The sequence below is a fragment of the Drosophila arizonae genome, chromosome 3 (genome assembly GCF_054131065.1).
Source record: "Drosophila arizonae isolate 15081-1271.41 chromosome 3, UAZ_ARI_1.0, whole genome shotgun sequence".
Lineage (NCBI taxonomy): Eukaryota > Metazoa > Arthropoda > Insecta > Diptera > Drosophilidae > Drosophila > Drosophila arizonae.
Genome location: NC_142923.1, coordinates 19,796,147 through 19,820,844, shown reverse-complemented (window position 1 = coordinate 19,820,844; position 24,698 = coordinate 19,796,147). Strand labels below are relative to the sequence as shown.

At 35.4% G+C, this 24,698-nt stretch overlaps 2 protein-coding genes across 4 annotated transcripts in view; both read left to right on the top strand.

Moving 5' to 3' along the window:
* LOC108611709 (wing blister) overlaps positions 1-24,698 on the top strand; it is a 102,144-nt gene that overhangs the window by 60,719 nt on the left and 16,727 nt on the right. The window lies entirely within an intron of this gene.
* Positions 1,683-24,698, top strand: LOC149269843 (uncharacterized). The gene is made up of 2 exons (XM_089465854.1): positions 1,683-2,997; positions 13,909-24,698. The coding sequence occupies exon 2, from the start codon at positions 14,072-14,074 to the stop codon at positions 15,152-15,154; it is 1,083 nt and encodes a 360-aa protein (XP_089321980.1). The 5' UTR covers positions 1,683-2,997; positions 13,909-14,071; the 3' UTR covers positions 15,155-24,698.

Sequence of the window (24,698 nt, the reverse complement as noted above, 5' to 3'; positions counted from 1 at the left end):
CCATTATTCTGACTTATCTCATACATCAAAATACCTCTCTCATTCGTGGAACAGGGTATATAAAAATGATTTTCCCGCAGAATGCGGACACACGCAGTGGACGTTGATGGCAACAACAACAACTAGCTTTAAGGAGGTGATGCAGGTGGAGAGCTGCTGCTGCTGCTGCTGCTGCCACTAACCGGCTGCACTTTCAGGCTTAGCAATTAAAATATTGACAGTTTTTCCATAGAGTGCGGAATAATAAGCTTTTCTATTTTTTTCTAATTCTCATTTCTTTTTTGTTGGTTAAGGATTTGTTCTTCTCGAAACATTTATTTATAAGAGCTCCTGCTGATGTTGTATATGTTTCGTGTTTCTGTTGTTGTTGTTGTTTTTGGCGCGAAAGGTTAACGCGACATGTTCATGTGACAATGTCATAGAGCTGCCGGCAGTCGGTTTGGTCTGAAGCGCATAAATAACTGCGTTTGTGACATGGAATGCCAAAGCCAAAGCCAAAGCGAGAGACCGAGAGGGAGAAGCAGAGCCAGAGCCAAAGCCACAGCCAATGCTTGTCGCCAAGCTGTGTGGCAACAGACCTAGTCCCAGACGGCTCTCACTGCCCGTCTGTCTGGGCTGTTGGCCATGTCTAGCGCGGATTGGCCTGCTGCTGCTGCTGCTGCTGCTTCTTCTGCTGGTAGCAAGGTGCGGTGCCCATATGAAGCACTCAAAGCTATTTGTAGTCGCTGCTGCTGCTGCTTATGGAAAATTTGTAAGATGTTTTCCTTGTGCCGAGTTTCTTGACTATTTTTATTTTTTCCATTGCATCACAGCAGATGCGTGATAAAAAAGAAAAATATTTAAGTGCCAGCCGCAATGGATAATACATCAGTGGGCCACATATATATAAGTGTATAAGTGTCTATATATACATATATATATAACGTGATTCAAGTGCACATTTGCACAGATAAGCTCAGGCATAAAGCCTCTAGCTTTATGTTGATTAGTTGGCTTATTCGGGAGCTAGTAGAAGGAAGATGCACTTTGATCCTCATCAAAGATCTGACAACAAAAGATTAGACATACATAAGTGTGTGATAACATAGAAGATTTATGGAATTAGTATAAGGGAACAAAATTCTCAAGTATTTTAAAACTAATCTGAGATGAAAGGAAATCCAATTAAACACTAGTCTTACAACTTAACCTGCAGAGTGAAGGCATATTATTCTAGTTAAATAGTAACTTTATAATCCAGATTTTGTATTTTTTTTTTTTAATATCATTTGAAAATAGAATTGGAATCTTTATGTTAATGATTAAACAATATTCACTTGGTAATCTCTAATTTATGCACAGAAGCAAAATCACAGAATTAACACCCCAATGCGAATAAAGATAAATATTTATCCTCACACCATTTGGCAGAGTCTAATTAGAGAGCTTCTACAAACGGATCAACGCAAGCTTAAAATAGAAATAACTGATCAAAAATAACTGATCAAAGATATATTTTTAATATTGAGAAACCATAGAAAAAAGAGACTTTTTCTTACACTTTGCTAAGGGATACTCAACATATGAAATAAAAAGTTTATTCATATTTAAATTTATTTATATACGTTAACTATATTTATTTATATATAATTTTTTATTATAAATAATAAACGAAAATATATTTTAATTATATTTATTTAATATTTATATTTATTAAAAATCAAAATAAATTTTTTTTCATAAGATGAAAAAATATAACAAGCTCGATCTGCAATCTTTGCTATGTTGCCAACGCACTTGTCGCTGCAGCATGTGGCCAGCCGCTTGGCAACATGTGCTAGTCGTCTAGCAACACGCGTGCAACATGTTCGAAGCGAACGGCTTTCGGCTTTTTGGTCAACATTCTCTGATTGGGACAAATCGCGATCAGTTGCAATGAGACGACGCGCGCGTTTGGTTACGTGACGAGAATCGTTCGGCTTTCTACAACGAAATTGTCGCGTCTAGAGTTACGTATCGGTGTACGTGAGTGTGAGTGTATATTAAAATTTGTTTATGCAGAAATTAAAAAATAAACGAGCAACAGAAGACACAGCACACGCCGCGCACAGCAAATCATCTTTTCTCCGTATGCAATTCTGCGGAAATGGCAAAAACCGAACAGGAAAAACAAAAAACATAAATTATAATTCAATCGCATCAGCATTCGGATTTGTTTTTTGTTGATTCTAGATTGCGATTGATAGATTGATTCTAGATTGTTGGTGTAATTAATTTATTTGTCTTTTTTTTCACACACGTCAAACGCGACGCGAGGCGACACGTCGCGGCACGTACGACACGGCAATAAGAGAAGAGAGCCAAACAAAAAAAAAACAATCATTTTTTGCCATGGCGATTGAAGCGATTCGATTCGATTGATTGCTCGCTTGATTGATCTATTTTTGCACTTGATTTGCGACGCACGCGCCGCAGCTAAAGAAGTCGCAACGTGACTGGCGCTCCGCTCCAGTTGCAGGTTGCATGTTTCAACGTGCAACGTGTAACGCGAAGGCGAGAAGACGAGACGGGCGAGCGGGCGAGCCACTCAGTTGGCAATTATGTTGATTTGTGCAGCGTGCGACTTCATCGATCGTTCGACAGAACCGGACCGAACCTATCCGATTCGCCGATGTTGATAACACTACAACAACAACAACAACAGCAACACAAATTTGCAATGCAAAGAAAGAAAATTGATTTGATTTGATCGCTTGATCCACGCCAGATTATTATCTCTTGGTATTCTTTGCATTTTATGTTGTTGTTGTTGTCTTTGGATTTAATATTCGCGCGATCGTGACACGCCCACTATTTGATTATAGAATACGCGCGCAAGGTGTTCATTAGCTGGGCGTACATTGAATGGAGAGTGCAAAAATTTTAATAATAATAATAATAATCAATAATAATAATGATGCTGATCATAATGATATTGATAATGTAATGCCAACGAAAAATCTACTAAAGGAATTTCCTGTAAGCAAAGTGTGAAGAATGGGCGAGAAAATATTTATAACAATTGATAGTTGCGTCAGAATGTTTGCGGATATCGAAAGAAACTAAATTTTTTTTAAATATTATAACTTAAAAACTCCATTAAAAATAAAAATAAACTGTGATGTGCAAAATAATGTCTCTAACAGATACTTGACATTTTATATGAAAAATATTTGTTATCAATATAAAGAAATTTTTAAAAGATATAATATATATATGCATTTTCATAATGTTCTCTTTGTATTTCTTATAAAGATTTTAATAATATAACCTCTTAATTTATTGCCTATCAAATTTGATTACCAATATATACTTTTATAGATATTTTGTATAAAAAACTACAAAACTTATTACGTTGTTTTTACAAAAGTAATCCTATTAAAATTTTATTGAAATCTTCAAACTCATTGACACATTTTCATAAAACTTCGCCAACTTCAGATTTCGTAAAGATTTCCAAATATAATTCGTAATTTATTTACTATCAAACTGAATATATTTAATCTTCGTTAGGCAATAATATTTCTCATCAGTAATTTATTTACGTTGTCTTTTGATTCTTAATTGAAGTTTGGCTTAAAGCATTCAGACATTCCATATCCAATAAATCAACAACTGAATTCAAGTGCTCATCAAGAAATGTTCCCAGGCCCAAGGCCCGATGACGCCTTCCATCCAAATATTTGCCCTTATATAGCTCTCAATTGTGACCAGTTTAAGTCAGTTTAAGCTTCAAATCACATTTACATATGTAATTACAAAGAGCTATTAATAAGCTTATTCTGTTTTGGGGGTTTTTAGCAAAATGCTAAGCTACTCCTACAAATGCAAAGCTGATTATATACTAAGTACGAAATCGGTGTTCAAATCAATGGCTAATAGACGCAAAAGATTACACAATGCCTAGGCCCATAACTCATTAGTGGAACGCCCTAGAGCTCTATTTAGTGGCTGATTGTCTAGACGGTGGACTATCGGGCACTATTTGTTGTTGTTGTTGTTGTTGAAATGCGGCTGCAAGTGATGATTGGCTCGGACATGCATGATGATTAATGGGCGAGACTGCACAGATTTATGGATGAGTTTCCTCTGTCCCCGACTTGGCCTAGCTCCATCTTCTTCCTGCCCCCTTTATCTTTTGCTCTGCCCATCTTCTTGTAGCTGCAACTAGTTTTTATTTTTTATTTTTAATTCTGGGAATGCTAATAAAGCTGCAACTGCTGCTTAACTTGGCCTGAAGCCGGCTTCCCGGAACCCAAAGTATCCATACAGCTGATACAGTAGTTGTCATTGTCTTAGATACTCTCATTTTCTCGTCTCGTTGTTTTTGGGGTCGGTCGCTATTTGCCCAACTGACAGATAAAAGCAGAAACAACAAGCGCATATATGTATGTGACATTCCATTAGCCAGATGACAAATGCAACAATGGGGCAATATTTGCTCTGGTCTGATAAGCTTGGCATTCTATTATTTTTCATAGTTCTTCATTTTCTTCTCTTCTCTTCTTTTTAATGTCTTGTAAATAAAGGGGAAATTCTTTGGGCGCGTGTTGCCAAAAAAAAAAAAGAAATAATAAATTATGTATGTACAAAAATTATAGATATTATAAAAAGGCGGTAATCCAATTAAACGGCTCAAGCCACAGTGAGAGACCGGCTGACCCAATTAGGCGCGCTCCTTACCGATCCTCAGCGACGATTTGAACTTGAAAGCGGCGCCTCTCCATTGTTCTTTGTGGCGAGCCCGTCTCTCTCTCTCTCTCTCGCTCCCTTCGTCGCTCTCACTCTAATAAAAACGAGTTCTGACTCTGCGCAACTCCCTACACAGGAAAAAAAGATCGCATCGCGCTGATCTAACGGCCGCCCAACTCAGTCTCAGATCTCACTCCATCTCACTCTCTCTCCTTCTCTTTCACTGTCTGTTGCTCCTTCGCATTGCACTGCGTTTCAAATTGTAGATCAAAGATCAAGCAAGAAATACTTAAATTGGCATACCACAAACCCACAAAAGCCGCAAGCCAAAAACAAAGCCTGAAGCATAACGAAACGTGGTTACCCTATGATTTAACTGTTTTTTTTCTGATTCTTTGCTGTGAAAATTTTGAGCAGAGTTGTATTTGATTAGAAGTCGAACTAAGCTTTAAGCATTCAAGATAAATTATTTGAATTGAGAGATTATATTTCAATTATAACTGAATTTTATATGCAGATGAACGTGTTGCGTGATCGTTAGATCAAGTTGATTCAAAGAGAAATTCAGATGATACAGTTTATATAGATAGGTATATATATATATCACAATTGCTTCAGTTTCTACTTGATACAAAGACAAAGACAAAGAAATTTACCATATTCCTTATCTGCAGCTCGCGATCAGTCAAGTTCTAAATCTTTCAATTCAAGTGATCAAACATTTCGCCCAATCGAACAATGGCAATAAAAAATTTAGCAAATTATATTGAAAATATGCACATAAATCTAAATTGTTATGCCGAGAGCTAATGCAGGGTACCGCCACATATGGTAAATATCATGAAGATCAATGGTCGATCTGTATAGAAGTAACATTATAATTTTAAGTTTAATTACTTCCTCAATTGCTGGCGTCTAGGCGAACACAGATAGAGAGATAGAGATAGAGAAAGAGAGATAGGGAGAGAGAGAGCACACTTCTGTCTGTCACTCAAATCAACGGACATCAGTTTGAAAGTTTGCAGCAGCTGCTGCTGTCGCTTGATCGAGCGAAACAAGTGCATTCGAGGCAAGTGATTGAGTTGGTTTTTGGTCAGAGAGTGCGAGTGTATGAGTGCGAGTTGGAGTTCGAGTGCGCTTGTTTCATATGCATATGAGTGCTACTTTCTACGCTCGCAGGCGACCCTTTCCCATGCAGCGACACACACGATTAATCACATAACACACACACACACACACACACAGTCGGCAGCCACGATCAGCGATCGTTATCGAAAAGGCATAAAACTGACACAAAGTCAAAGTTAAACAATGCAACTTGCTTGAACTCTAAGACTTTTCGACTCTCTTCGAATCTCGACTCGCGACTCTCGACTCTCGACTAGACAACGACAACGACAACGAAGGAAACCCGAAAACGACGAACGACGAACAACGAACATACACTGCGATCATGCTGTGTGCGATCTTGACAATCAAGATCAATATCATGCCATTACAATATTTGTACAAGACGCTTTGCCTCTACTCTCCATCTGCTTGGCATCTAGGCACAGGCTGACTTTCCAACATACTACAAGGCCTACGGGCCTTAAGAAAAAGGTAAAATAACAACAGAAGGCAATGGAAATATATAATTTTTCATGTAACGATATTGCAATGCCCTTTCTTCAACAGAGAAGTTTGGGAAATCGTAAAAGTTAGACTCGACTTATCAATTTCTCCAAGTCTGCAGCTCAATTTATTTAGATCTGGTTATCTCTGCAATTGCATTAACAAAATTCTCAATTTCTTAACAACAATTCTTTATATATTATTCAATATTTAATTTTAATTTATTATAAATTAAATATTTTTTAGACAGATCTATCGATCGGCAATTAACTTTATTTAGATCTCATATTAAAATCTCTGCAAATCCATAGAAAACTTTCTCATCTGCTTCACAACTAGACTTCTCAAATAACTGTTGCTAGTTAGGCGACAACTCTGATGGCCGGGCTATAGTAACCACGGCCTCTCATATTACCTAGATTATATGGACAAACACAAACGTCTGGGGGTTTGGTATACAAATTAGCCTGAACCTAGGCCAAGCGCGTTTGCATGCCCGCTGCTGTTGTCTGCTGGGCTCGCTTGTCCCGGAAAATGCTATAATTATGCAATTCCTCAAAGGCGCTGACGGTGGTCGCTGCCTCCACCCTCCCACCTCTCGCCAGCCAAGGCCCAGCCCCACTCAACATGAGACAGCCAGCCCCCGTCGCACATAGCATATAATCTGGCAAGGGTGCGGAGGAGGACAACGAAAATTATTGACTGGCAGTCCAAAGAGTTAAGGCCTTCAAGTAAATTGCTGTAAATCTTTATTTGTGCAGCTACTTAAAGAGCCCCGGCCACAAACTATTCAAGTTGAGGTTAACAAGCCGCCAGCGATTAAGTCATTTCTTATGTGGGCTCATTATTTTGTTCCCCCATTTTTGTTTTTGTTCATTGCTGTTGTTGTTGTGTTGCCCCTCGCAATGCGTAGCTGTTGCTACTGGGCTTGCATCCCTCGACCGCCCCGCGCCATCTGCCAACCGTTCTGCTGTATTGCAATTTTTCACAGTCTAAGCCCAAAATTTAAGAGTCTGGCAAACTCGTTTGCTGCGCCTCAAGCGGAGCCAAGCAACAGTCGCTGCTTAGATCTGTAAATTGCCCGCAACTTTGTTAGTTAAAAATATTTTTTATTTTATCTTGACAATGCGTTGTCACTTGCTTTAGTCTCTGTATGTGTGTGTGTGTGTTGACTGTGTGTCTATCGGGTATTTTCCGTATTTGTTCTAATTAAAAGTGACAATTCTACGTAATTAGCTGGCGGCTATTTTTAACACTTCACTGATTTGGCAGCTAAAAAGGATATTTTTTTATTTTCTTCTTATTTTTTTAAGCGATATCAAATTTCCTCCAATAATTGATTTAGCTCATTTCCTTAATTAGTGCTGACAGCTGCGGCTTCTGTTTGAAATGTTTGCCTAATGAGCAAAGGAATATGTTGCATTAAATTTTCTAGTAACTTCAACTACATTAAAATGTAGATTTTAGAGATCAAGGCTCCAGAAAATGTTGAAGGCTTTATTTTTATTTATTTATTTTTTTACATGTAATTTTTAGAAACTTTCTCTATTACATACTTAGATGAAATATTTATTTATGCATATTTTTATTTGAATCTATTTTGAAAAATTATTTTTCATTTTTATTGCAATGCAATAAGTAAATTTTCTTTAATTTTACAAAATTTTGATCATTAATACATAATATATATATTTAAAAAAAAAAAAGTCTTTCGGCTTTTTAAATTTCATATTCTTTTTTAATAATCTCTGCCATTTCAACATTGCCCATCATATAATTACTCTCGAACAAATTCAACCAAACAAAATATATTTCCAACCAATTAATCCATAATTCTTTCATTAAATCGATGCTTTCACTTGATTTCATTGATCATTTTTAATCACAAAGATCACTGATCAAATCAAGTTGAACTCGTAAAGCAACAACAAATTACATAAACTCCATTTCCATGACCCAGTTCCCTTGTTCATAGCCCAAATGCAGCCTTTCACTGAGCACCCGCTGCGCTAAGCCACATATATGTCCCACTTTATGAAGCTCACTAGGAAATTCTTCAATTCAAATGGGGATCATCGCCAGACACACACACACACACACAAACACAGTTCAATTGCAAAAAAATAATAATAAATAAAAGGCAATAAAAAAATGTCTTCATTAATAAAATTTATGGTTGTACATGACGCTGATGTGTTCGAAATGGTAGCCAATGAGGCACTAAATCAAATCATTAACATATATTTGCCCCTGCCGCTGCCCCTCCGTTTGTAGAGTGTACAATTAAACGAAATCGAAACGTGCCAAACAATTCAATTGCAATTATGCAATAGAAAACAAGTAAGAAAGCTCTAGTCGAGACTGCTCGACTACGAGATCCCCTGAACCCTTGGAGTGCTAGCTATTTCAATAATTTTTCGCGTCTTTCAGCTTAGACAAGAAACACACACACATACACAAACACATACACACACAAGCACCCACGCATAAACACGCATGGGCTGCAGTGTGCGCTTACTATGAGAACTTAATTGTTTAATAACTTTTTTTGTGGACGTACGATCTTCATGAAACTTTCAGATTATGATTATAACATGAATATGCATGTAATTGCCAAAGCACAAGTCTCTAGTATTTGAAATACGCGTTTTACAAAAGTGAGGGTGAGGGGGTGAATTTAGAGGTGGGGGGGTAAATTTTAACAAAAACCGAAATTGTATAAATTGCATATAAGCATACATTAAAAATTTGGAGACTCTAGCAATAAAGGTGTAGAAGATATAATTTTATAACTGGTTTTCGATAAGGTTTTTTATCGATAAAAAAAGATCGGGATGAGTTATCGAATTTTAATGATAAACTCGATATCCGCGCTGTAATTACGAACATTTTACAAAAAATTTGAAGTCTCTAGCTCTTATATCTTCTGAAATCGACGCGTTCAAACATACGGACAGACGGATAGACGGACAGACAGACAGACGGACAGGGCCAAATCAACTCAGCTCGTCACCCTGATCAAGAATATATATACTTTGTGGGGTCTGCCACGCCTCCTTCTGCCTGTTACATACATTTCAACAAAACCATTATACCCTGATTTCCCATTTTCAATGGGTTCAGGGTATAAAAAAAAAATAAATAAATAAATAAACAAAATACAAAAAGATTGAAAAATCTACAGAAAAAAACCATTGAAGTCGAGTTTATCCCACTGCCTAATACTCACTCAATCAGATCAGATCGATCAGATTAGCAATTAAAAATGTTGATATTTGTGATTTGATAAGTAGATTATATTACATTTGTATATCTAGCTGTCGAGCAGGGATCTAGTTCTGCATAGATTTTGCAATGGTATATATAAAGCATATATTCTTGCATAGATACATATATAAATTTTTTTATAGTCTATAGAAATGATTAACATTTTAAACTTCATATCCCTGAAAACTAGGGAGATTTTTCCATGTACCATCAGGCCAGAAAAACTGAATTATAAAAATTTATATCTGATAATGGAATACACAAATAAAAATACATTCAAAATTTTAAATATTCAGCTTCGATAAACAGAAGCGCAGACAAACTGACATCAATACACATGCATTGCACACAGCCAATATACTCTCTTCATATTGTGTGCAAGCACAAAAATCATACCTATAGCGCTCAACATGTGGCCATGTCCAGTCGAGACTGATCAAACGGATCAGCGGGTGGCTGCCCCAATTGGCGCTGCGCTGCTCTGCTCGCTGCACTGCTGCACTGCCAGATATTTAAAATAGTTTACGATCGACACTTTGCACAATTCCCAACGTTTGCTACTTATTTGCTTTTATTTTGTAAGGCGTTAATAGATTAGTTCGCCAGCCAGCCCGTATATAGAGTGAATGGTGCGAACTGTGCGAAATGCTCAACAGTTTTGTAATTGGGTTAGCCAACAAAGCAAATGAAGATGTATGAGATGACGAGTGCTGCGAGTGGTGGCTGGCAGGTGGCAAATGGCAGAGGTTTGCCATAAAACTCTAGAATTTTATACAGCTCAACGTTGAGTGAATGAACTAAAAAAAAAAAACTGGTACTAATAAAGTTAGCATTAAGATTCGTAAATGGAGGAGACTTAAGCGAATTAACAGCTTTCTAAGATTAAAATACAAAGAAGACCTTTGATCATGAGTCAGAGATTTATTATTAAGTATTAACAAACAAATAACATCATAAAACTAGTACTTGATATATCGGAAGACCTGTTCTTGTATTATTTAGATTCTGTAAAGTACTTTGGTTTTTGTTGTATTTTTATAAGGAATTTTTCTTCCAATAATTTTAATTCATTTTTTTTTCTCTGTAGTCTTTTATATATATATTTATTTATTTATTTTTTTCAATAAATAAATGTTTTAAAAGTTTTTTGATTAGGAACGTTTCTTTATTAACAAGAGATTTTTAATAATTTTATTTCCTTTATAATAAATAATTTCTTTAAATTTTGTTTTCATTATTATTATTTTTTTATTATATATATATTTTTCAACGCTAAAAATGATCGTTTAGAACTTTTAAAGCTTCGCTTAAAGAATTTTACTAAATAAAATTAGCCAATTTTAGCTTCTTACACACACGAACATAAAAAAGAAACACACAACAAACAAGTAAGAAGGCTCCAGTCGAGACTGCTCGACTAGGAGATACCCTGAACCCTCCAAGCTGATATTCTAATCATTCTGCACTTCTTTTATGCACACATACATACACATGCATCCACACGCACGCATAAGCCTGCGCTCTGCTAACTGCGCAGTAAGCAGCGACTGCGCTTGGGCTGCGCTGCAGTGTGGGCAATATTATGAGAATTTATTTGTTAAATAATTTCTTTTGTAGACATACGATCTTAATGAAACTTTTAGGGCGTAATCATATGGTGAATATGTGTGTATATTCCAAAGCTCAAGTCTCTAGTATTTGAAATACGCTTTTTACAAAAGTGAGGGTGAGGGGGTGAATTTAAGGGTGAGGGGTAAATTTTAACAAAAACCGAAACTGTATAAATTGCATATAAGCATACATTAAAAATTTGGAGACTCTAGCAATAAGGGTGTAGAAGATATAATTTTATAACTGATTTTCGATAAGGTTTTTTATCGATAAAAAAAGATCGGGATGAGTTATCGATTTTTAATGATAAACTTGATATGCGCGCTGTAATTACGGACATTTTAAAAAAAATTTGAAGTCTCTAGCTCTTATATCTTCTGAAATCGACGCGTTCATACATACGGACGGACGGACGGACGGACGGACGGACGGACGGACGGACAGACAGACGGACAGGGCCAAATCAACTCAGCTCGTCGCCCTGATCAAGAATATATATACTTTGTGGGGTCTGCCACGCCTCCTTCTGCCTGTTACATACTTTTAACAAAGCCATTATACCCAGATTTCCCATTTTCAATGGGTTCAGGGTATAAAAAGAATTCGTAATGCCAGCACATAAAAAATAAGAGAAAACATAATTCTTGTCACTTAAAGCAAAAAAAAAATATAAATAAACGGGCTGTGCCACATTCAATTAGGCCGCAATTTCACAATTAATTAATAAAAACGCGCACAGCCCAGACATATTTGAGATTTTACATTAATTTGGCAGGGCCAGATCAAAGCAAGCTAGAGAAAGAGAGAGAGAGAAAGAGAGAGACAGTGCGAAATAGCCAGGCATATATCAAGCACTTGGCACTACGAGCCGCTTACAAAAATGTTAAGTGAGCCAGGTAAAAATGATATAAAAGCACCGTCCAAAGTTGAGCAACGGGCAAATGTCCAATTTAATTGTAATGTGAGAAATTTAAATAAGGTAGCCGCAAAATGCGGCTCAGATGCTGAACAATGACTAAGACCAACGCAGAGCCAGCCTGAAGAATACAAAAACAAAAAATTATGAAAAAAAATAAATAAATAAAAAAAATGTTAAAAATGTTTCATGTATTGTTGTTGCTGTTGTGGAGTTTGTTGTTAGCTTTGTTAAAAAAAAGATCAAATAACAAAAAGCCGCCAAATTTCAATGGAAAACAAAAGCTCACTTATTTCAAATTTGTTGTATATTGTTGTTGCTGTTGTTGTTGTCGCTGATGTTGTTGCTGGTGCTTGCTGCTCCTCTCTAACTAATTTTCCACTTGTGTGCAAAGGGAAACCTAAATCCATTGACCCTGGCAACAACTAGACCCATTTGTGCCCAGCGCCTTTTCTCTGTATCTCGATTCACCTTTTGCTGATTTGTCAGTTCATTTTTGATTATTGACGATCGTTTGTTCGGGCTGACTCTCTTCGATTGCTGAAATAATGCCTATTTGTTCGACTCCAGATTATTTACTTTTATCTATACGTATCTATGCATAGCTCATCTAGTTTAGATACATACATATGTATGTGTGTATGTACATAACGAAAGCCGTTTTCAAAGATTTTTATTGTAGTTTCGCTTACGGTTCGCAGTTGTGTTCCATTTGAAATTTATTACATCACGATCTCTATTAAAAATGTTTCTTTTCTGCTGTTGTTTGCTTTTTGGATGCTTCAGATCTACTTTGTAGTTTATGATTTAATTTTGTTTCCCTTTGCTGTGCTTTGGCTTTGGTTATGGCTATGGCTTTGTGTTCTATGCGAATTTCGTTTGCAGCTGCGTTTCCTGGAAAATCTCAGCAGATGACGCTAGAATCTTAACTTGGGCTATAGATATGTATATACAAACATATATATATGTATCTATATCTATATATATGTATATAAAACATTTCATAATAAACTTTTCGACATAAGTTTATGAGTTTTGCGGCACAAATTTATGCCTTTCGTATAGCTTTCAATTTGTTTAGCTGAAGGGTTCTATGGCTTGCAGATATATCTATTTTGTGGTTTCCTTTGCTATATTCTAGTTATCTTCTTTTTTTTTTCTTTTTCTCTTTGTATATCTTTTCAACTGTGCCGCTGTCTATAATAGTTTATTTTCGACTTACAATTTTTTGTACGTTTCAGTCAAAACAAATATACAAATTGTAACACATTTGTTGAAAGTATTTGCCATTATTTTTCCTTGTAGAACTTTACTAATTAGTTTGCTAGGCAAACACATAAACGCACACACATACAATATACACACACAGCTATATCTGTCTGCCTGTTTGTCTATGCTCTAAATTCGATTTTTGTAAAATTTGTATTTGTTTATTTACAAATTGTCAAAAGTTTTGTTGAAACATTTATGGCCAACTTGTTGCTGTTGGCTAAAAAGCAATGTGGCAGCAGATTTTACTACAATCTTATGTGCATGTGCTAAATGGGTAAACAAAAATACTGGAAAAGTTTATGAAAATGTAAAAAATGAAATATATATATTTCTTTACAAAGTTTTAAAAATCGAGTAGAAATTTAAATAAAAATTTCTTTTTACAAAAATATAAATTTTCTATAATTTAAATCAATGCTACAACACGCCAGCAACTATCAATTGTTATAAAATAGCGGAGTTAAAGTTCTCTAACTCAACAAAAATATTCAAAATTTTGTGCCCAACTGAACTTACAGAAAGAATAAAAAATGTTCTCCCATTCAATGGAAACGCCAAACACAAAGAAAACGCACCGCAAAATGTGTGAAAAGTCATTGAAAGGCAACAAATACTAATTGGAAAGCACAGCCAGTGAGTGAGTGAGTGAGTGAGAGGAGGAGTGAAACAAATTAGAGAAATATGTCAGCGTCTGACAAACGAACTGTCAAAATGCCAGACGCGTCAATAAGTCAGCGCGTCAATGAACGGCGAAATGTTGCTGCGGTCGCAACGAAATTGCTGCATTTATGCATCTATCTAGTCTGCATAACACACACGCTGCAACATGCAATGCCTGCGGGCAACATGTTGCAACAACAACAACAACAACAACAACAGCAGCAGCAACAACAAATAACTAGTGTAAATAGCAGTGTAAATATCAATATAAGCAGCAATTTCAATGAAATTGTCACGGCCACGGCGACAGCAACAGCTGCTGCTGCCACTGCAACAACAAGAGCGACGGCAACAACAACAGCGACAGCAATACCAGCGCGTCGCAACAAATGGCGTCGCAAATTTGTGAGCAACAGCAACAGCAGCAGCAACAGGCGACGCAAACTATTGCGACCGCATCACTATCAGCGCAATGTGACGCATGCAACACGCACCACAACTGCAACAGCAACAATTGCTACCAGTGCAACAGCAACAACACTAATACCAAAGATACAACAGCAACAGCAGCAGCAACACTTCAGTTATCACACGCGCCTGCACAGCAGCTATCAGCAACAGCAACAACACGTTGCTGGCGTGCAGCAGCAGCAGCAGCAACAGCATGTTGTTGCCATAACCCCGCGACCGCTTAAGCAACAGCAACATGCTTTTGCGCTGCCGGCTGCCACTTACTATCAGCAACAGCAACAGCAGCAGCAGCAGCAGCAGCTCTTTGGCAATCTGAGCCGACAGCAACAGCAACAGCAGCAGCAGCAGCAACACTTTCTCATACACCCCAGCAGCAACAATATTGTGCTGTACAACAATCTGGACAGTCTGCCGCCCTGTCCGCCGGGCATGCGTCTGGTGCCCCAGCATTTCATACCCCTCCGCCCAACAGCGGCGCCAGCAACACAACGCTCGAGGCAACGCGGTAAGCAAATTGACGCACTCACGATTCATTTCATTGTGGCGCTGCATAAAAGCTTAGAAATTAAAGAAGCAAAAGTAGAAATAGAAGTCGTCGTAGTTGTTGCTGTACTGGCAGCAAAAAGGTGTTAATTACGCTAATAAAAATTGCATTCGCCACGTTTATGGCAGCTAATGTGTTTGCCCACTTAAATGGCAAACGGGCGAGCAGACTCGTCACCTCGTCATGCGATCGCGGAGCACCTCAATTGACTATCTGGCCAGCATAATTACCCTCTCGCGGCATTTGAAGCCAAGCCGAGCCGACTTAGAAAGCCTGCCTAATTGGCCAAAAGCAATTGGCATTTTTGACTGCCAGCGGCTTGAATGGCCTCAGCACAGGCGCCAAAATGTCCCAGACGAAAAAAGCAAAAAGCACCTCTGGTCTAGTAGGTGCACACGAAAAAATAATAAAAACAAAACGGAGAGTTGAAGTTTTAAAGAGTTTTAAAAGAGACGGCATCGATTTTAATAGAGTCATATATTCCAGTCAAATTGCCTCAGATAAAAGATATAGTCACATATTCGCGTCCAATTGAGAGTGAGATAAAAGATATTTTTCCAATGCACATAAAATGTTGGCGAGCTTAATGGAATTCATAGAGCAGCGAACTGATTTGGAAGAAGATTTATATTTTTAAATAAGCTGTCTATGAAAAGGTGTTATGTATAGGATGTGTACTGAATATATATATATAGATATTCGCAGTGTGAGGTTTGAAAATACGAATAGTTTAATTTAAATATCCAAAAAGTTTTTAATATTATATTATATAAGATTAAGGATTGATTTATTTAGCTGAATTCCTCAAAAAAAAAAAATAAAAATAAAATTAAAATAAATAAATAAATATATATATATATATATATATATATATATATATATATATAAATTTACAAAATTAAAAAAAAAAAACAATAATAATATAAAAATAAATTTAAATAAAATCAATTTTTAATATTTTTGTTAAGGACTGGCTTAGATTAGAATTATGCAAACTTGGAATCAACGTTTGGTCATAAATAATAAATCAAATCATAAGCATATAAACAAAAAATAATATATACATTTTTTTTGCTCTTCCAACCATATTTTTTCAATTAAAGCCACCTTCAAAAACGTCAAAATATTTATTCAAGACTCTAATCATTAATTTCGGCTATATTTGCACAGTAATTAATTTGATTAATAATCACACATAATTATGGCTAGAGCAATATTTATTGATATTTCATTAATATTTATTTTATTGCTATTTCTTATGTAATCAAATCACTCAGCGAATTTGCAAGCAAATCAAATTACATTAAAATGCACAAGGAAAATCGAAAACTAAATTGTTTTGCCAATTTGATTGGGTTGCTCTGGGCTGTGGGGCTCTATTGATAGATTGTCTCGGCATTTTGAACGTTTGGCGCCTTGTAGAGTGTTCGCTCAATTAGCATTTTGTTGGAGAGACAGTCGGACAGTCAGACAGACGGCAATCTACGAACATGGTTGAAAACGAGCATGATGCTGACAGAAGACAGAGAGCGAGAGAGATAGAGAGAGAGCGAGAGAGGGATATCTAGTTGAGCTTATAGTTCAGATCAGACTAGTGCTGTGGGCGCATTTCAAATATTTTTTGGACTTAGCGCCCAAGATGACAAAGAGATTTGTGCAAGAGGAGTCCAGTTAGCTGACATGGAATATATATACATATATATATTTTGTATTAAGTGCAACTGTGGGTGTCAAGCTTCTTAAAGTGCATGCACATAGTATATATGTAGTCGACTAGAGGTTGCCACAAATCCCAGTTACTTGCCACATGGCTAGCCACAAGTATTGACAGTTGCTGCATCTGAGCTCTTTCGAAAGGCTGCAGAGCTGCAGAGCTACACCTACATACATGTTGCACTAATCTAGCGATTCGTGGACAACATGTTTCTACTCCGTTTTTGTTTTTCCTTTTTTTGTTTTAATTACAATAAAACGTGCCACAAAAATAAACAATGTGCTCGCTAATTGCGCATAAAGCTTCACCAAAGACAACAGCAACAACAACAGCAATAGACAAATCTCTACAGAAATAAACAGGAAAACAAACAAGACAAGATGAGAGGCGAGCGGAGCAGCGATTCTGTAACAGTTACAAACTTGAAAATGTAAGCGTAGCAAATGGACAGGCAAACAAAATAAAACAAAAGCGAGAGACAAAAAACAAGAAAAAAAAAAAAAAGAAAAAACCAAAGCAAACAAATGAGCCAAATGACAAATGCAAGTGTCAAACTTGTAGACACGACTCTTGTTGAGTTGACATTAAGCTCCACTAGCTCGAAAACTCCGAGACATAAGAGCTAAACATATTATGGATTAAACGAAGAAAAAAAAAACGAAGTTTTTGGAAACTTGAAACAGAAGACTAGTCGAAATATCATGTCAATTGGGCAAGGGGTCAGCTCGAAATTCAGTTCGAAATTGACAACTGAAAGAGCTGGAAATGAGCGGAAAACGGTTGAGCGTATGTCAGAGATATTTGTTAGAAAAAAAAAATAAATAAATCAATAGTAGTTTTGATATTCTTAAAAATTATTAAAGAAAATAAAAAAATGATTTGTTTTGAATATTTCTTTAAAAAAAAGGGAATTTTGCGACAATAATATAAATTATTTAAATAACAAAAAATATATATTAAATAAAAACTCAAAAATTAGTATAAATAAAAGGAAAAGGAAATAAATAAAAAAAATTAATAATAAAATAAAATAAATAATAATAAACTAAAACAAATAATAGAACATAAGGAACTTTTTTCTATTTCTATAAGAATAAAACAATAAAATAAAAGCTTCTGCATATACACATTGAAAATAATATTATATTGATATTTAATTGGTTTTTCTTTTAGAATATAAGTTTTGTTATCTTATACTCGAAAGTATCTAATTCAATTCATGTCGCAGCAAAGTAAATCTCCTAGGAAGAATAGAATTACTATGTCTACATATAGTACTCCATTTCTAACAGTTCAAAATTCTTTTGTTTTTATTTTTTACTTTTATTACCATCAAACCCCTTGCAGAAACTCTAGTCTCATAATTATTATTATTTATTAGCTTGCATTATTACAGTTACTTAGTTAATACTAAGCAAATTACAGTTCTATTTGGTCAATTATTCATATAAACGTACACAACTACTAAACATAGACCAGTACAATATTATTATTATTTCACCAAAGAACCTCTCCAGACAGAGAAATAAAGAGAGAGAGAGAGAGACCAACACAAAGTACTGTAACCCATATGCTTGCTGTCAAAGGAAAACATCTTAAAGGCCCGCCCATGCCTCAAACGTTCGTTCGTCTCCCTCGATTGCAAAAGATCAACATTACCACAGGTCCCACTTAAACGAACACTTTTACGGTTGCAAAGTTTCTTCTGCTGCTGTTGCTGCTATCCCCACTTTGACGCCCGCAAGAAGACAGATACATACATATATATATATATATATATACATATACATATGTCTGTCTGTCTATATGTATGCCAACTTTTTTGCCGCTTCAACTGGCAGGCCAAAAAGTTGCCGTTTCATTTCAACTGCCGCTTCGTTGTTTACGCATCGTCACAAACAACAACAGCAACAACAACAACAGCAGCAGAGCCCAAAAGACGCTCAGACTGAAGACGGCGTACAAAAAAAAAAAAGGCAACGCCAAGAGTTAAAAAAATCATTTGAAGTGCATAGATCAAAGTGACCGAGGCGCCAGTTTGTTGTTGTTGTTGTTATGATTGTTTGTTATTGTTGTTGGAGGCATATTTCAGACTTATGTCTGTTTTGCGTTTGTTGATTTTGGCCCACGGGGCAGGCGTTCAGCCGCAACAGCATCTTTCTCTGTCTCTGACCTTAGACAACCCGGCACACGTTGTGGGGGCAGCTCAGAGTTTGGAGCATTTCAACGTTCCAACTCCAAATTACCAAATAAATATGAAAACGTGACTGGCCAAAAAAGAAATATATATATGAAAATAGTACAAGCTATTTTGTAAAGTAATATATTATAAATATTAGACAGACATACATACATGCATACATAGTATGTATGTATATGAAATGGAACTGAAATGCTGCGACTGCAACAGTTCAAGAAAATGAAGGCCCATTCAGGCCAGCTAAAAAGTGAAATTCTTCTTTATTTTATTTAAATTTCTCTAGCGCTGATTAACCTCAATTCATTTCCAATCTAACCGCATTGAATGAAACTCTAAAACGCTGAAACACTTCAACGGCAACTCCACACGTGGTCGAACACACAGGGTTTCATATTTCCGGTATGCTTGTTTGACTGCGTTGCCTTAATGCTCTATCGAATGGAGAGCATGGGGAACATTTGAGTTGAGCTTTGTTAGAAACTCAAGCTGAGGTGTTTGATTAGAGATAATCTTTATAGATTTTCGAGCAAAATGAAGTGGGCAGCTCAAAGTGGCCTAATCGAATCAACATGTAGAATGGAAGTAAACCGAATGTGATAGAACTAATTATATCATATAAATATTTAATATATTTAAAAAAAATGTATCATATTAACTATAGCAGCAGTAATATTTCTGCATCAAATATAAATCATCTTTCTCCCACCTCTCACATATATTTATCTCCACTTAAGCGTATTCAATAGTCGTTAGCAGTTCCAATATTCTTCTGCCTTCTTAATTTTCAGTTTTAATTGGAAATTGATTTATAATGCATGTCTGGCATATCTTTTATATCTTCACGTTTATCTTTGCTGTTTTGTCAGTCGCTTTGAGCCACTAATTTGACATTTATTTGTAATTTTATACGCTGCACTCCATTGGAAATTTGCCTGTGTGTGTGTGTAGCATGTTAACTGTTAAGCACCCAACATTATTTTGCTTATCTTCCATAACATTTTTCGATATCGCGCCCCATTCGCTTGTCACAACAAGCGCAGCAACACCTTAAAAAATGTTTCGCTTATTTCCCGACATGATCTCTCTCACATAGTTTGACGGCGGCGCTCGCAAAAGATATTTATGAACATTGCGAAAAGGCAAAAACCAAAACAAAAATAATAATAATAATGGAGAAAAAAATTAATGCTTAATTTAAGCGTCAGAAAAATAATTTGCTTGCATTTTTATTTGTACGCAAACGGGTTTGATAATCAGATTTAATGAAAATTGAATAATAAATATTATCGCTCGCAAAAAATTGCTGAAATTTACAGCTGCCAACGTGCTGTGTGTGTGAGTGTATGTGTATGTGTGAGCGACAGTCGGTTAATGTTTCTATATACAGAAGCTTGATTATATCAGAATATTGTTGTCTATAAGATCAAAAATTTAAAAAAATACAAACATTTTATATTGAATATTATAGTATAAAATATATACTATTAAAATTTAAGAATATAATATTAAAAAGCTATTAAAGATAACCGATTTGTCTTATCTTTAAAAAGACTCTTAATACTTTCAACAGATTTAATTGGATTTTTGTATGTATATATACATATATTTTGTTTTTTTATATATATTTATTCAACCTATATTCCATTGGTATATTTATTTTTAAAATTTTAAAATTAATTTAAAAATAAATTCTTATATGTATATATACAGGCGCCTATTGCTCGCTGTGGTCATTGCAATTGCCAAGTCAATAAAGAAAATTTATTGGAAAATGTGCAATATTTTTCACACATTCGAATGCTCAATGCATAAATTATATTTGTCGTATTGAAAGCAAATGCATATCGAGACTATTTAAATTGAGCATAAAACGGGTTGCATCTCCAACAGAAAAAAAACAAAAAGCAACTTTCACACTCACAGAGAGCTCTCGCCTGTCTGGCTGCAACTGCAGCTTCTCACGTATTTAGCCAAACTATCTCCACATGCCATAAAAACGTCAAATTGAATTTTATTTCAATTAACGAAACTATTTGCCCAAAAAGCAAAAAGCAAACAAACATATACTAAGCCAAACCAGCTACAGACCCAAAAATTATGCACGCTATCGATAAAGCCAGACGAAGTCTGCAGCCGGCGGCGATTCAAGTCTTTGGAAGAGCAACAACTTTTTGGGCTGCTGCGACTAAAAACTAAAAGAAATAAAATTATAAAAAAAAAATAAATAAATAAATAAAGCCCGAAAAGCATTTAACAAAACACTTTGGGGCATTGTCCAGGGGGAGTTGCTGGCGATGCAGTTTAAATATTTGATAGTCGCGCTTAAATTAAAAATACATGTCGCAAATAAAGATAAGAAATTGCCAGACACAGTTTCAGACTCAACGCAACTACCTCTGGCCCCGCACCCTCCTCGATCAAGCTACAAACCAAAAACAAAAAACAAAAAACAAAAAAAAGGTAATTAAAATTGCTTAGACTTCGCCTGTTGTAATTAAAATTCAACTGCAATTAGGCAAAAACACGTCACGGCCTAAACTTTAGAGTCTTTCTTGAGTAATGTCAGCGAAAAAAAACCTTTTTTAGCATTTGCTTTTAGTTTCGCAATTCCAATTTGAGCTGTTTTTATAGTTTTCTGAAATGATTGTTTTCAAGCGCCAATTTGTTTTTATATTGAATAATTTCATTATAAACATTATCAAACTTTTAAAAATTGTGGAAAGCATAATGATTATAAAAATATATAAATTTTTATATTTGGACAACATTATTTAACTCTGAATTTATATGATCTATCGAATTTTAGAATAAAACATATTTTAATAAATATAAATATATTTTTTATTTAATTATTTTTTTTTTTTTAATTACTTATGCATAATTATTTTTTTAGTTACTGCAATAACGTAATAACGCCTACTCTATAAATTCTCAGAGTACTTAAATGATTTCCAAATATTGTTCAACTTCTGTAATAATTTATATACATATATTTTAACATCAATATGTCATGTAATTGTAACTGGATTGGTGTTGGTGTTGAAGCTGATGCTGTTAGCCAGGCACACGGTTACACACACACACACTCTCGCTTGCAGACATCATGAACACCCAAAAAAGACACACCCACAACATTCGGCTGACACACATGTAAGTTTGCATGTCGCGCAGACCGGCAGACAAACAGGCAGACAGCCTAAGCCGTATAGACCAGGCTGGCAGGCAAACAGGCACAAGACCCAGACAGACAGATCCGAGCCTAACTATATTAGACCCACATATACTGTGTAAGAGAGAGAGAAAGAGAGAGAGAGAGAGAGAGAGAGAGACATACATATATGCACACACCCATGAAATCTAGGGGCCAAAAACTTTAGCCTGGGTGCCAGATTCATGGCTGGGCTGGACCGACCGATCGGCCAAGTGACAGGAAATGCAATTTGAGACCCGCCAAACATTTGACTGCGTTCATTTTTGATGGGCGAAAGTGTGCCCAGCTAAGCATATAGGCCACATACGATAGATCTGTAGATGGAGTTTAGCTTCTGGGTGGGTGTTACCAGGTGGGCGTAGCCAAGAAAAATCTGGCTGCTTAATGGCAATTGCTTCATTAAAGGTTTTCAATGGGCGTTTCAGTTCATAAATTGAGTGCTGAATTTTGAGATCATTTTAGAGGATCTTATAGATGATCGTTATAAAATGAAGCTAAGCACAGATGTGAAAGAATTAATTAATATTATATTATAATATTAAGTATTTGGGCAGATCAATAACAATTTATAGACATGTATTTATTATAATTAAAGGTAATGCAATTTCAAAGTCAAGATCTTAAGATCAATACAATTCTACTCTTAAAAGAAAAAATTCAAGATTCATTTATTTTTTATAGACCATTAATAGGAGATATTAAAGTCTTATCAACTTTAATTACAATATTCTTCAAGCATAACAATTTATCAAACGAAAATGTCTAAAACAAGAGAGTTTACGCTCTGTATGTAGGTTTATCTATCGCAGACAATGCAATTCTCTTGAATGGCCAATTTCTTAGCTATTTATAAATACGTTTAGTGGGCCACATGTGCCACTGTCATCATGATTATCATCATCATCATGATCACTGAGAGTTGCAGGAACAGCAACAGCTAACTGCACCCAAGACCATGAACAACTGTTTTGGCCAGACAGCAAAAAATTCCGCCAGCTAGTTTTAGCTGTTTTTTCTTGTTTTGTTTTTTATTTTTGGCCTTTTTGCTCAGTTTTTTGTGGGTTGCGCGTAGGCAGCACCACACAAACCGCCCACATTTGCATAGAGTTTCCTATAGACGGGGCGACAAACGACAAATGCGACGACATCGACGCAGGATGCCAGTAGACCACAAGGGAGTGCAGGAGGCTAGCGAGAAAAAGAGATGGAGAGAGAGTGAGAGAGAAGAGAAGTCAGGCAGACAAGTCTGCACTACTAGAAAACGGGTAGGCATAGACGAAAATAAATTCATTCATAAATCCGGTAAAACCAACGCAAAAATTTTCAAATTGATTGCGCGATCCTATAAAAAAAGAAGAAAATAAAAAACAAAAAATTAAACTTAAAATGTTAACATGAAAAAATATGCATAAAGACTGAAGATATTAAATGTTTGATTGAAGAGGAAGTTTTAATACGCTTGCGGGACTTAAGAGCAAAAATTTGATGCGGATGAGAAACTTAGCATAATATTTAAGGTAGTTAGATAAGTTTATTTAATAATCTAAGTAAAGAATATTATCGAAAAAAATCGAATCACGTTAAGCAAATCTTTTTTGCGAGTCCTTAAGTTTTCTGAGTTAAAAGAGTTCTTATATATATTTGTAATATTGATTTTTAATATTGAAAAATTAAACAAATATTAATTAGAAATATTTCGAAATACCATTAAAATATATTAAAAGCTCTAAATATTTAAAAATATATACACATATTTATTTTAAAAATATAAATATTTAAAACTAAATTATTGACGATCTTAAGTTATTAAAGTAAAATATAAAGATTTTTTTAAGTTTACAATTATTTAAAAGTACAGTTATATTTATATGTTTCTCTAAAGACTTTACTATTTTTCGTTTATTTTTTTTTAAATTTAAATATTTAAAATATTTATAAAAATATACAAATATTTAAAAGTATATACTACATATTTATAAAAAAATAAATAAATATTTAAAGGTATAGTTTATCATCACATAAATCTTCGACAGATTTCACTACTCAAATTGATATGTATTTGAACATTTCTTATCCGTGTTTTTATGATTCACAAACAATTATAGGCAGCATATCATGCTCTAGCAAGCCGCGTTGTAAACTATTACAAATACCTTAGGCACTCTCATTTACATTTTGCATCAATGCTTGTACTTTCTGCATAGCTTTCTTTTCCTAACTTTATGACCAGCTCATGATACCCTCACTTTATAAGCGTATGCTAAATACATATGTGTGCAAAAATATGAACATGCCATAGCACGCGACATGGAGAGATAGTAGTAAGTACGACTGTGGAGTAGGTTGCTGCCACAGAGCGACTGAGCAACAGGCAACTGGCAGCAGAGCCTCTAGCCACTTGGCCAAGTTTGCAAACGATGTTGAGGCAGGCTCTCTGGCTCTGACTGGCTGCGGCTGTCAAGTGCCTGTTGGCAGCATTTGCATTTTCATGAATGAAACAGACGCTGT

What these genes read in the sequence shown, in the direction of transcription:
- LOC149269843 (XM_089465854.1), top strand. Translation starts at nt 14,072, where the DNA reads ATGTCAGCGTCTGACAAACGAACTGTCAAAATGCCAGACGCGTCAATA.